This window comes from Cornus florida, unplaced genomic scaffold (genome assembly GCF_030987335.1).
Source record: "Cornus florida cultivar Cherokee Brave unplaced genomic scaffold, ASM3098733v1 CherokeeBrave_3.0.0_Hap2_Chr11, whole genome shotgun sequence".
Lineage (NCBI taxonomy): Eukaryota > Viridiplantae > Streptophyta > Magnoliopsida > Cornales > Cornaceae > Cornus > Cornus florida.
Window position 1 is genome coordinate 136,607,804 of NW_026775581.1, and position 14,309 is coordinate 136,622,112.

A 14,309-nucleotide genomic window follows, 5' to 3' on the forward strand; every position below is an offset into this window, starting at 1 on the left:
AAGTTAGTTTATTTGTAGTTGAAATTTTATCACATTATTCCGTCCCGTGTATCTAACTTTGTATATATATTTACAAAGAATCCGTACGCAAAAAGTGTATATGTGTATATATATATATATAATAATAGGACAAAGTACAGAAAATTCCCCTTGACTTGTAATTTTTTACATTAAACCCCCCTCATCTAATTTTTTTATCAAAGAACTTCCTCAACTTGTAGCCCTTTCCAATAAATCCCCCCAATCTAATTTTTTACCAAAGAATCTCCCTCAACAATCTAAGGGGAGTAAAAGAGTTGATATTTGGACCAAAAAGCCCTTTTATTTTAATTTGAATTTCCTCGAACTTCAAAAATTCATATCTCACAAATCGTACATCCAAATATTACAAAAAATGTATGCACGGAAAACTTATAAAATAAGGATTACATAAATATAAAATTTGTTTAACAAAACTTCATAACTAGAGAGAAATAGACAATCTAAAAATCTACTGCAACAATCTTATTTTATTTTATTTTTTATAAAATACTCGAACTATTTGCAAGAAAATTTTCAGAATTATTCATTTTCACATGGAACATAACATATAAAAAAATTAACCCCAATAGAGACCGAATATTCATTTTTTTAAAATGGTAAGTCTATAAAAGAATGAAAATACTTTTGACGTAAAATATGATAAATCATGAAATCGATCATTATTAGAGCTAATTTTTTTTTTATATATTTGGCTCCATATTTAAATGAATAATTGTGAAAATTTTCTTGCAAATACCTAGAGTATTTATTGTTGGAATAGATTTTTCGATTGCCTATTTATCTTTGGTGATGAAGGTTTGTTGTACAAATCTTATATTTTTGGGATCCTTATTTTATAAGTTTTCCGTGCATATATTATTTATAATTTTTAAATGTACGGTTTGTGAAATATAAATTTTTGAAGTTTTGGAGAATTAAGAATTAATAAATGGCATTTTGGTCCAAATATGAATTCCTTTACCCCTTTCAGATAGTTGAGGGGGTTATGTGGTAAAAAATTAGACAATGAGATTTATTGGAAAAAAGTTACAAGTCGATGGGAGTTCTTTAATAAAAAAAATAGATAAAGAGAGGTTTACTGAAAAAAAGTTACAAGTCGAGGGAAATTTTCTATACTTTGCCCTAAAATAATATATTAATTTGGGCTTTGATTGATTGTAACTTACCTATATATGTTTTTCTTAGTTGAGTTTCTTTCAGCGATTGGGATCGTAGCGGTGTGGGCTCAAGAGCAGGCAATACCCAATGTTGCGGAATGTATGTTGGGAGGAGTGAATTTGGAATTAGACCTAAACCCATTTCTATTTGGGCTATCAAACTCAAACCCAACTTCTCAAGCTTGGCACCATTTGTTCAAAAAAATTTATATTTCTCATCCTCAGTTTTACAAGTTAAGAGCACTTTTTTAGAGAAAGGGCATGTGAGTATTTATTTGCTCTTCTTTCAATTCGGAAAGTAGAGGATTCCAGTTTTTACAGTTTTAATTGCCACAGCAAATAAATAAAGAACGGAGCGAATAACAGACAAATTATTAATTTATGAATAAAAATTGATAATTATGCATACCTTTTCAGCAAAATATGTCCTTTCTCAATCTTAAAACTAACCTCATTAAACAGATAAAATTGATCCCATTCTTCAATTTTATTTATTTTATATTTTAACTATGGTGACGTCAGACATTTTAGACAAGCATAAATTTTAAAATATCATTTCTACCTCATAATGTTCACTTTATTCCAATTCTTTTCCGTATTCATAAGATCATGAACCAAATATCATGATCAGTACATATGGTTTTAATTTTAGTTCAATTTTATTCAATAACACCATCATATTCCATTTTTCTTTAAACGTTGAGCAACCACAAAAGAAAAGTGTAAATTCTCAATCTTTCAACACTCTTTTTATCTTTTACACTTTGAATTTTCATTTATACATTTTTATGAAAAGTTGGAAGTGCTTTAGTGCTCATATTATCAACCACTAATCTTGAATTAGTGACCTAACTCTCGAGTGATTTGACTTCATAGTAAGGTTGCATTGGAGCGTGGTGATTGACCATTACTACAACAAACAAAAAGGTGAATGCCAATTTGCAAAGATGGAATAATCTTCTTTTTTATAAAGTGAAAAAGCATAAATGAATAAACATTTAGCTACCTTTTTTTATTGTCAATAGAGGCCACTACTTGAACCAAAACACCAAAATCTCCACTTTTACACAAAATAATTGCATCCAAGATCATTCCAGATGCTAATGCTGCACGCTTTTCTCAAAAGAAAAAGCATCTACTGTGTGAACATGCACATACAGTTGGAACTCACGAGTTTCTTTTTAGTGGGTCTTAACCCTCCCAAAAAACAAAAACAAAAAAATATCAACGGGCACAAAACATCAACATTTTCAACGAATGGGACACCAACAGACAGAACTTAGTCCGGTAATTAATATCTTTTCGAAATTTTTAAGAGACTATTTTATAGCTTTATTGATTTTAAGAAGTAGTATATGACAAGATTTAGTTTCCTGATTGAATGATTTGTTTTTAATCAAATCCTGATAGAGACCGATTGTACAAAATTTACAGTGAAAGCACTTTTTACAATAGTTACTTTTTCCTTTTTCCTCTGTATGCGTGATGATTTAAATTTTATGTTATTGACTTCTTCTAAAGTGCTACAAATAACAGTAGACCTTAACCTCTCTTAAATTTATTTTGTCAAGGTCAAAATTTAGTAGTGATACATTTATATTATACTATTATATTAATAAATTTAATTATTATTGCCTTGCCGGGTAAGGAAATGACAAAATTATTATTTTCATAAAATTTGATAATTAAAATAAAAATAAAAACATTAGGTATTAGTGATGAGCGTGCCTAAATTTAAGTGGGATCAAAATAATATTAAATTTGTCCCTACTTTAAGCTTTATTGATTTTAAGTAGTATATGACAAGATTTAGTTTCCTGATTGAATGATTTGTTTTTAATCAAATCCTGATAGAGACTGATTGTACAAATTTATAGTGAAAGCGCTTTGAACAATAGTTACTTTTTCCTTTTTCCTAATCATTTAAAATTTATGTTATTGACTACTTCCGAGGTTTCTACAAATTATATACGCAGTAGTAGACTTTAACCTCCCTTAAATTCATTTGTCAACGAAATACATTTATATTATAATATTATATTAATATATTTGATTATTATTGTCTTTTTTTTTTGTTAAAAATTGATTATTATTGTCTTGTCATATAAGAAAATGATAAAATTATTATTTTCATAAAATTCGGTAATTAGAAAGAAAATACTAAGTTGTTGAGCTTGTCCAAGTCATACATAAGACATTAGTAATATTAAAATACCTATAGAGATCAAAATAATATTAAAATTGTCCACATCTCTAAAAGAGTAATATTACTTGGTACCAACAAAAATTGTTCTCAAATTTGAGCCACCTGAACCATCACATATTTTATTTGGTTGATTTTCATTTTCATGAAAAGTCGTACATGAGACATTAGTAGTTAAACCAAAACCAAATTAACTAAATTGTTTCATGCGAAGAAGATGATATATCAAGGAGATATGACAGCCTTATAAGTTTTTCGTCCGTTACTATTCTAAGCAATATCATTCTTTTAAGGGTAATTTACACAAATCTCCCTTATAATTTGTCATAATTATAAGAACATCTTCTCTTGTTTAAAAAATTACTCAGGCCATCCCCAATTTTCAATGACTTAGTTCACTAATTAATATCTTTTCTAAATTTTTAAGAGACTATTTTATGGCTTTATTGATTTTAAAAAGTAGTAAATGACAAGATTTAGTTTCCTGATTGAATGATTTGTTTTTAATCAAATCCTGATAGAGACCGATTGTACAAAATTTACAGTGAAAGCACTTTTGACAATAGTTACTTTTTCCTTTTTCCTCTGTATGCGTGATGATTTATATTTCATGCTATTGACTTCTTCTGAAGTGCTACAAATAAGAGTAGAATTTAACGTCTCTTAAATTTATTTGTCAAGGTCAAAAGTTAATAATACATTTATATTATACTATTATAATAATACATTTGATTATTATTGCCTTGCCAGGTAAGGAAATGACAAAATTGTTATTTTCATAAAATTTGATAATAAAAAAAAATATATATGTATTATTGATGAGCACGCTTAAATTTCAGTGGAGATCAAAATAATATTGAATTTGTCTTCCTTCTAACATTGACGGAGTAATATTATTTGGTACAAACAAAAATTATTCTCAAATTTGAAGCAGTGTCTTCGTAAAGGATCACATATTTTATTTGTTGATTTTCATTTTCATGAAAAGTCATACATGAGACATTCAGTAGTTGAACCAAAATCAAATTAACTAAATTGTTCCATAGAAAGAAGATGATATGTCAAAGAGGTATGACGGTGCGAGAAGCTTTTCGACCATTACCATCCTAAAAAATGATGATTTTGTTTTCATATGAATGACTTGAAATTTTATGGTTTTTGTGCACTCACCGTTACTGTGTGTGACTTAGTACTACCTGCCTAAAAAATATATATAAAATAAAAATAGGGTTTAGAAGGCCCCGCGCTGTTGAGCAAATAATAATAAAAGCAGGGAATCACTTTTATAAACGGAAGACAAGAGTGGCATGGCCAGCCTAGAACACTCAACACAACCTTCAAACATTATTACAGCTCCAAAAGCCTTGGCTATTAAGAAAAGCAATAGTAATGCGCGCACACACACACACACACACACACACACACACACACACGAGTACTAGGTGATTTTCTTGGGGACTTTCGTTCAATATCTCTCACAACTTGTCAGAGCCCTTTGCATGAAATCATGGGAGAGACCCTTTTGACTATCTTTATCTACTTTTGGAATCAAAAGCAGCTGGAGGAGTTGGTTTGTATCATCAAAAACCAACACTCTAAATGAAACCACACACCAATTTAATAAATACTCTGTATTCAAAGTATTGTGTACTTTTCTCTCGTATATGATATGCTTTGAATTGGTTTGTTTAAATTGAAATTAAAAAATTAATAGTTTTAAACGATCAATTTGTTTGTGACAACTTTTTTTTGTATTATTAGTTTGTATATAAAAAGCACAGACATCTTATCTAGGGATGTTGTGATGATATTCGAATACGATTAAGAGTATTTTGAAATTTGAATATTTTATTTTTTTGTTGGACATGACAATAACACATTTTGAAATATTTTTAAGACAGGAAGGTAATTTTAGAAGAAAAAAATTCATAGTATTATGAACTAATACTATGAAAATATAAACCAGTAAACAAATAATTTTAAATTCTAAATTATTGCTTTCATTTATAATTATGTGAATACAAAGGCAGGCTTAAAGATTAAAAGAAGTCGTTTCTTTATTTGAGCAACAATATTATTCCTTCCCTTTTTCTAGCTAAAGCCCACAGAGACAGACCCCCGCACACTATCAAATATCGACAAATCACTGGCAGTGACGTACGTAAAGCATTCATTTTATCTACATCATATCTTATTCTTCTTCTTCTTCCTCTTTCCTCTTCTTTACCCTCAAGACCAGGTCTACAGTGATCAGTACACAGTACTAAGTACGTATAGCATTCATTTCTCTATATTTCTTTCACAACAATCTCGTCATGTTTTCCGTTGCCCACAACCCATGTCTGATTCTCCTCAAGCTATGGAGTGCAAGAAAATCCGTTGAAATTATTTGAACAACGCTAATTTCATACAAACCCTTTACATTTTGAAGAGAGATGAGAACTGTCAAGCAGAGGTGGAAGATCTCCTTTCACCGCTCTCCGTCGTCCATCAAAAAACAGCCTCCCAACGAGTTTATCTGCCCAATTTCTGGGTCTTTAATGGCCGACCCTGTCATCATCTCCTCTGGCCAAACCTTCGAGCTTAATTGCGTTCAAGCCTGCAAGGCTTTAGGGTTCAAACCCATTCTCTCTGACGGCTCTACCCCTGATTTCTCCAATCTCATTCCCAATCTCGCCCTCAAATCCATCATCCTCAACTGGTGTGACACTTTTCTCTTAAACCCTCCCAAACCCATCGATCTTCAATCCGCAGAGAAGCTCGCTCGCAAATTAATGGCCTCACAGCAAACCACCCATAACGAAGAGAACGACCAGTCGATTAAAGGGGTTGCAGAGAATGGCAACGATGGTGTCAAGAAGTTCACTCACGCCGAGTCCGAGTTGACTCAGCGACGGACTCACTTCACTTCCAGTTCCAGCTCGGACGAATCTGTGGCCACTACTACTCCTCTGCCGCTATCCACTCGACCCTCTTGCTATTCTGCTTCTTCTTCTTCCTCCGATATCGAAATCCTAAGCCCTAATTGCTCTGAAGAGGAAACAATCATTGTTCTACTCAAGAGTTCTCAAGTATTCGAACAAGAAGAGGCTGTGATGTCACTGAGAAAGATCACGAGAACCAGAGAGGACACTAGGTTCGATCTCTGTACTTCCAGAATGCTCTCAGCCCTCCGATCCTTGATCGTCTCGAGATACGCGACGATTCAGGTGAACGCGGTTGCTGCTCTGGTGAACCTCTCCTTAGAGAATAGAAACAAGGTGAAGATCGTGCGGTCTGGGATTGTCCCACCGTTGATCGACGTGTTGAGAGGAGGATTCCCTGAGGCGCAGGAACACGCTGCTGGTGCACTCTTCAGCCTAGCCCTTGATGATCAGAACAAAACCGCGATTGGAGTGTTGGGCGCGTTGCCACCACTTCTCCACGCGCTACGATCCTACTCTGAGCGGGCTCGGAACGACTCGGCATTGGCTCTGTATCATCTCTCACTCGTTCAGAGCAACCGGTCCAAGATGCTCAAACTCGGATCGGTTCAGACGCTTTTGGGTATGGTGAGTTCGGGTCATTTGACGGGTCGGGTTCTCTTGGTGCTGTGTAACTTTGCTGCGTGTGCGGAGGGGCGTGCGGTTATGCTTGATTCGGGTGCGGTGAAGTGTTTTTGTAAGATGTTGAAGGGGGACGAGTTGGACACCGAGTCAACTCGGGAGAGTTGCGTGGCGGCATTGTATGGGCTTAGTCATGGTGGGTTGAGGTTCAAGGGGCTGGCGAAGGAGGCTGAGGCGGAGGAAGTTTTGAGGAAGGTGGAGAAAGCAGGGAGCGAGCGGGCAAGGAATAAGGCGAGGAAAATGCTGGAGATGATGAAGGGGAGAGATGAGGAGGAGGAGGAGGAGGAGGTGGTGGATTGGGTGGCATTTCTCAACTCAGGGGAGGTGACTCGGACAAAATTTGAACTCGGTCATGGGATGATGAACGGGTCAGGGGCGAATTCCACCGAGTTTTGAGTTTGTGGAGCTCTTTGAAAAAAATTTATGGGTTTGTTGTTGGTAAAGGTTTGTATAATTTGTGGTGTATTTTTGTTTAATGGGGTTTTTGTGTTAGTTGTGTACGTTTGCTCTGTTTAACCCTTTTGGGTTGGCAATTGACTAGTGGTGGATGAAAAAGATGTAAATACTGTAATCATTTTTGGAGAAGAAGCTTAATGAGCTGGGCCTAACTCTTAGGGTGTGTTTGGATAGTATTAGTAATGAGAGAAAAGAAAAGAAAAGAAAGGATAGTATTAGTGAGAAAAGAAAAGAAATGATAGTAATAATTTCTATTTGTGTTTGGATAGATAGGAGAGAAAAGAAAAGAAGTGATAATTATTTTTGTTTGGATAAGATAGAGGAAAGAAAAGAAAAGAAAGGATAATAGACAAATTACTTTTTTACCCTTTCATAACCATGGGACTTGAATGGAATAATAAATCTGTCTATTGATTTGTGGAGGCTAATTTTGGTATTATCAAAATACCACTAAAATCACTATCCTTTCTCTCACTATCTCTCCCTATCTTCTCAATTTTGAGGAGAAAGCAAATAAGAGATAGGGAGGGATAGCTATCCCTCCCTATCTCTCCTTATCCCTCCCTATCCCTTCACTTAAGTTACCCAAACACAAAGTTACACTATCCTCTCTTTTCTTTTCTCTCCCTATCCCTCCAAATCAACCCTACCAAACACACCCTTAGTGTTACGATCAAGGTCATGGTGCAAAAAGTTCAGTAGCGATTCTCATTTTTCTCTGCCTTTTCTTTTTAATTGTTGTCTCATTAGTGATTAAATGCGTGGATTTTTAATGGGATAATATTTAATTTAAAATAATTTTTTAATTTTAAAAAAAAAAAAAATTAAATTAATCCATTTTTAATTAAGTTGGGATTGGTCAGTGACTCAGTTGTGAAAAAATAAAATTTGAATTGATCCACCTAATGAGTTTCACCCTGATATATATATAAATAAAATTACTGTATCTTTTGAGAGTTGAAATTGAGATTTATTGTGAGTCACGTATTCCTGGCACTTCATTCCCAGTATATCAGTGTTGTGAATATGTCAAAAGCAATTTTTTTGAAAATTTTTGACTAATCGGAGAAATCATGAATGGATAAGTTGTGATTTGCTAGAAATACTTTACACCAAGGCTTCAATCTAATAATGGTTCCACTATATATGTCCACCCTAATCCTACCCCATTACACGTGAGGTTGGTCTGTGATTGAACTGAATCATTTGTTGAAATACTCTTTCCAAATATAGCTGTGCTACGACCTTGGTCCAAGGACACACAATGGTGTGCGGGCCATTGTGTCATTAGGGCCAACTATGATCCTAGACAATGCACACAATGGTGTGTGTGGGGGACGTTGTGGTGAGCTCTACAAACTGTCTATTTTTTTTTATGTTGTGTGGTCACAATTTATGTGAAATGATTTTATGTTGCAGGTGGAATGATTTTCATCTTTCCCCCACACATTATTATGTTGGTAAAAAACAAGTACTTTAAAAATTGTTGAATATTTAAATAAATGGATTTGAATATTATGCATAAGTCACAATTCATGTACACTGTGGAATGGGTTGCTACTTGTAACAAATTTTTGTCGTAAGCACTCATCTATCCACGTCAACATTTATTATATATACAATTTCGTTTCGAAAAGCCAAAATCAAGAGAGCATCTTTTCAGTTTTCCTGTAATTACCTGCTCCACTCCTATTATATAAATTTCTATTCATTTCGTAAATTGATAACACCATCTCCTCCTCTTTCCACCTACACATTCACCCAAAATAAAAAATCTTTAATTACTAAACTAAAGAAATCAACAAAAAATTTACCTCTCTTCATTACTAAACAAACAATTAATGGTCCACCATTGTTTTTGTTACAAACCCCTAGCACAACAACAACAAGCTCAATCAAATTGAATCAAACACAATAACAAAAAACACAACAGATACATTAAACCCAGAACTATAAATATGTATATTAAGCTTTAATATCACCTTAATTGATTGAGACATTGTATAAATATATATATATATATATATATATATATATATATATTATCAAACTCTTCATAAAAAAAAATTAAAAAAAAAATCAAATAAACCATCCTCATTATCAAAAACAACAACAATAATCAAAACAATCTCTTCTAATTTAATCAGTTGTTGAAAGCATCACACCTTCGCCTGATCTCTCCTTGCCGTCCAGTCTTGACACCGTAGACGCTCAGCTTCTCCATCGCTCGACCAAATGCCTCAAAGAACGCCTTCTGATTCGCCCCATACATCTCCACATAAGGCCTCGTCCTGCCATCCAAATACAATGCGTGATCCGAAGACAAAACCCCCAATCCCTTGCCCAAGTTCTGGTAGTACACATTATCGAACTTGTTCGGAGTCATCACATCGTTGAACACTGACAAGCTCGGATTCTTCTGGTAATCAGCACAAGCACTTCTCAACCCTTGTGCGTAGCGAGGGTTGTAACTCGGATCGTATTGCGAATTCTTGCTGTAATTGTAAATGTTTCCACTAAATTCACTGCAATGCGAGAACCCAATTGTATGAGCACCACTCAGTGCCACCATTTCTTGAACTGAGAAGTTTCTGGATGAGAAAATCTGAATCAGCTGTGTCATAGACATGGTGGGTCTCGGAAGATTCCCTTCGACGCGAGAGGATTTTGAGATCAACCCATCTTTGCGGCCTAATTTGACATTGTAGAATGGGCCTCCCATCATGGTGACGAGATCCCGGGCGGCCAAGGCGAGGATGTCGGCGCAGGAGACGACGGCCGGGCAGGCGAGCTCGAGGGCGGTCTTTGCGCGGACTACGACGTCGAAGGCGTCTCCGGGGAGGGAGAGGTTGATGTCGGCGTCGCGCTCGGCCTTGTTGAAAGGGGTGGAGGAGACAAGGACGGAGGCGTCGCAGCCCTCGATGAGGCAGTCGTGGAAGAAGAGGCGGAGGGCGCCGGCGGCGGTGGTGGGGGAGGTGATCTGCTTGTTGGTGATGGTGTCTTGCATGATCTGTTCGAATCTAGGGCATGATTTTTGGTAGTAGTTGAGGGTGAGTCGATGGGATATTCCACCACGGCCACGGGATTCTGTGGGAGTGAGGAGAGAGAAAGAGAGGATGAGAAGAACTAAAGGTAATGCCATGGAAATGGGTCTGCCTGAGGCTCTGAGCTAAGCTAAGACTGCTTCTTCCTCTCCGAGGTCAGAGAGAGAGAGGAAAGAGGAAGCAGAGAGAGCTTATGGATGTAGAAAGACAGAGATGGATTAGTGACAGTGAGAGAGGGTTTTACTGAGATTACTTTTAGACAGAGAGAGAGAGGTGGTGTACATGCCGCTAGAATTCTAACCAGTAACCACCAATCACGGGATGTCATGTGTGCTATATTTATTTAGAAACCCACATTAAGTGGGGATAGTAATTAGAAATGTGACTTGAAATGACGATGATACCCAAAGAGTTGGGCTTTGGTTGGAGGGTTCAGTGGAGTTTAGGATAAGGAGTTGCAGAGGATTAAAACTGGGATGCCTTGCGGGTACGGCCAACATTAATCATCGGGTTCATGTTTTTTAACACCGTTACATAGTTTTAAAAAAGAAATTTTTGATGGAAATTAAACAATACAATACGCAGTATCCGGCGTATGTTTTGTTCATCACATGATAACATCTCTTACTTCAAATATATATATATATATATATTACAGGGGCGGTGGATACGTAAATTATAAGTAAGTAATCTCTAATTATTTAAAGAAGAAAAAGAAAATTCCATTTCTTTCTCTTCATTTTTGTTTTGTGTTTGGTCTTCAATAATTTGAGTGCATTACAGTTGTTACCAGACCAGGTTAAGAGAAATTTTGTTCTTAATCGTGCCAAACTTGAATAATGGTGGTACTATGATAATTTTGTAATTTTTTACCATTTTAGATAAAATTTAATATTTGTTAAATTTTGTAAAAGTTGGGATATCTGTCTATAATAAAAAAGACTCTTAAGCTTATTTATTTATTTATTTTAAAGTAGAAAAAATATTTATTTTTGTTAAAGTAGAAAAAAAAACAGTGGTGTTGTAACAGTTGAACCAATGTGTTACAAACAACTTACAAGTTTTTATTTTTTGTTTTTTTTTTCCCCCGCAAAGTAGTCCAAGTAATGATAAAAAAGCAAAGAGCTTTTTTCTGTTTGGTGTGGAGACAGAGCACGATGACAAATAAGACGGGTAGCAAGAACTGTTACTGAATATGTATCCATGCAACAGATTCATTCAGATAGGAGTTAGATGATTAGGTTGCATGTGCGAGATGGTCCCACCCACCACCTGTATACCCCCAAAACGGTTCTACTTTTAAATTAACAACTCATACGCGTTTGCCCATACACACTGTTATGTGATGAAAATGTCAACATTATGCAACAGTCTGTTTTATGTGTGAAATAAAATAGTATCATCTTCAACATTGCGAGAAGGCCTTGGCAGCCTAGTGGTGGGCATCTCCCCATTGGTGCTTGGGAGCAGTTCGAGCCTTCTCATCTAACTCCCCCCCTGCAATGATCTCCGCATGTTCCTTTATTTCCACTATTAGGGCAAGTTCACCTTATAAATCTCATAAATGAAGCTTGGAAGCACCAAATCAATGGTTTGGATTTGAAATTTAATGCGATTTTAGTTCAATTTTAAACTAAATTTCATCCAATCTTAAAATTTTAATAATTTGATATATTAAAACACTCGTTATGGAACTAGATGGCTTCATGTCTTAAAAATCGCAGGAAAACTCAAATACTGTTAAAATTAACTGACTGGGAAAAATCTCAAAAAAACAAATCCCATAGGTATAACTAGCAAGAAGGAGAATCGCATGACACAATAAATCTGCTGAGGCGATATAGTTTGGATGTCTTACATGTGTGAGGGCAATAAGCAACAGGATGAACACAAATTGGGCACTCACGATTCCAAAATACCTGATGCTGTTGCCAATTTCCATCCAGCTTCCAGTATTTTGAACCACCTGTTACCCATCACAATATCAATAAGACAGGTTCATAGAAAGAATGGATATAACAATTCCGTAAAAAAGCAAAATAAAACAAATATCTGCAAGACTTGATTCCTGATGTAAATTAGTGATGTATCAAACATAACAAGTTATTTGCAATAATATCATTCTGTGGATATAACACTTTACGTTAGATCTTGTGAGATGAAGCCACTAGGTGTTACTTGAGATGAGGACACTATATCAGCTGCTCTGATAGGATATAACATCACTTGGCCAGGTACCACTTTGTCTCATTTTTAATTTTAGCCTACAAAAAGGACATTCACTCTTGGGCGGACAAACATGAGGTGCTAGGAGAAGTGGACCGGAGATACATCTAACCTTTGTCTCATTTTTACATCAAGAGCTGCTCGTAAACTTGAATCGGCTTCTACTTCGTCAGCTTGAGCATTAGTTTCAGCTCAAGATTAGTTAAAATTTCTATTTCAATAAAACTAATTAACAAATGATATGCTCATAATGTCAGTACCCATGGTGACTTTTCAGTAGGCTCACCAATTTCAACTTCTAAGGGAAAAAAAAAAAAAAAAAAATCAAACGGGAATAAAACCTTGGCATAGAAATATATCACTCTGTCCTGTGGATAAATCCACATCATTCATTAATAATTTAAAATTGCATCTCCTATGGGCAAAACTTATTAATAGCTTTCTGATGTAACCACAATTTTCTTATTTACAATGATAATAAAAAAGGAAGGGAACAGGCAGTTATACTGACTTCAAGGTATTATCCTGGAAAGAAAACACTGGATCCATAGCAGGATCAATCCAGCTTTAGAGGAAAACAATACATAGGTAATCACCAAGTTTTTTGTTACGACAAAAGGTACGTGACATGGTAAAACATTAGTAACAACTAAGAACAAATTTTAAATCTTGAATGGAGATATTAAGGTAATTTGTTTATAGGGAAAAAAGGAATTTGCAATGTATTCTTATTGGGATAGGACATGGAATAATGAAGAATATATTGAATTAAAAAAAGAGAGAGAGAGAGAGAGAGAATGCTGTTAGAATAATACAATAATCATACCAGGAAGAAGAAGTACTGAATTGTTTAGCATCCCAGCCGTGGAACTCCAATTAATTTGGTTGTCTCACTAAATGCAAACCTGCATTCAGATTTATGGCAAGCAAAATACGAACCATGATTTATTTATTAGTACAGAAGAAGAAAGAAAATCCAATATTATCACACATTGGACAGCAATAACTCTTTGGTTCAGAGGAAAACTGAACACATCATGCAGGATTTCTGGGAAAGGAGTTACAAAAATCTGATGGTAACATAATCAAACACCAAAAAATATAATCTGACCTGACCTGACAGCATAGCATAGCTAATTTCATATTTAAACTTTATCTTTCCTGTAAATAATTGTTGAACCACGTTTCTTCTTAGACCCAATTCATAACTGTTTCATTTCTAAATATAATGAACCTAATGACAGATTTGGTTTGCCAAATTCTGTTCATTAGTCTTTACTAGTTCAAGCCCATTATCAAGTTCTTAAACATTACAAATTATTTATTTTCACCAACATTTATTCTCTTCTTGCCATATTTTCAATGCCAACCTCATTGACATTTAAGGTAGAAGAGTCTTCATTGAGGTTCAGATACGTCCAAGGATGGAGCCAGCATGAGCCTAACACTCATGTCCAAGTCAATAATAGCTCTTTAACTTTGTACTTAGCTGGTAATTCTTGGTCCTATACGGCAATTAGACAAAGGCTACATCTGTTCCTTCCCTTTTGTTCCCAATTTTAGGGTCCAGTAGACT

The 14,309-nt window shown here is 35.1% G+C and overlaps 2 protein-coding genes across 4 annotated transcripts; one reads left to right on the forward strand and one right to left on the reverse strand.

The window, feature by feature from the left end:
* Window positions 1–5,448: 5,448 nt before the first annotated feature.
* LOC132284137 (U-box domain-containing protein 40-like) lies at window positions 5,449–7,615 on the forward strand. The gene has a single exon (XM_059786208.1). It carries the CDS (start codon window positions 5,838–5,840, stop codon window positions 7,401–7,403), a length of 1,566 nt encoding a protein of 521 aa, XP_059642191.1. The 5' UTR covers window positions 5,449–5,837; the 3' UTR covers window positions 7,404–7,615.
* A 1,387-nt stretch (window positions 7,616–9,002) lies between these two features.
* Window positions 9,003–11,126, reverse strand: LOC132285372 (peroxidase 31-like). Of its 3 annotated transcripts, none has more exons than XM_059787550.1 (2): window positions 9,629–11,126; window positions 9,003–9,212 (listed from the first exon to the last, which is right to left on the reverse strand). In XM_059787550.1, the coding sequence occupies exons 1-2, from the start codon at window positions 10,603–10,605 to the stop codon at window positions 9,107–9,109; spliced, it is 1,083 nt and encodes a 360-aa protein (XP_059643533.1). In that variant the 5' UTR covers window positions 10,606–11,126; the 3' UTR covers window positions 9,003–9,106. The 3 variants fall into 3 exon arrangements, with proteins under 3 accessions (XP_059643533.1, XP_059643535.1, XP_059643534.1); XM_059787552.1 differs by lacking the exon at window positions 9,003–9,212 and adding an exon at window positions 9,231–9,334 and having other exon boundaries at window positions 9,629–11,117; XM_059787551.1 differs by lacking the exon at window positions 9,003–9,212 and having other exon boundaries at window positions 9,415–11,096.
* Between the last annotated feature and the right edge of the window lie 3,183 nt (window positions 11,127–14,309).

Coding starts and splice junctions, on each gene's coding strand:
- LOC132284137 (XM_059786208.1), top strand. CDS start 5,838: ATGAGAACTGTCAAGCAGAGGTGGAAGATCTCCTTTCACCGCTCTCCG.
- LOC132285372 (XM_059787550.1), bottom strand. CDS start 10,605: ATGGCATTACCTTTAGTTCTTCTCATCCTCTCTTTCTCTCTCCTCACT. Junction 9,213..9,628: donor CAAGGAGAGATCAGGCGAAG/GTGTGATGCTTT, acceptor GTGAATGTGTAG/GTGGAAAGAGGAGGAGATGG.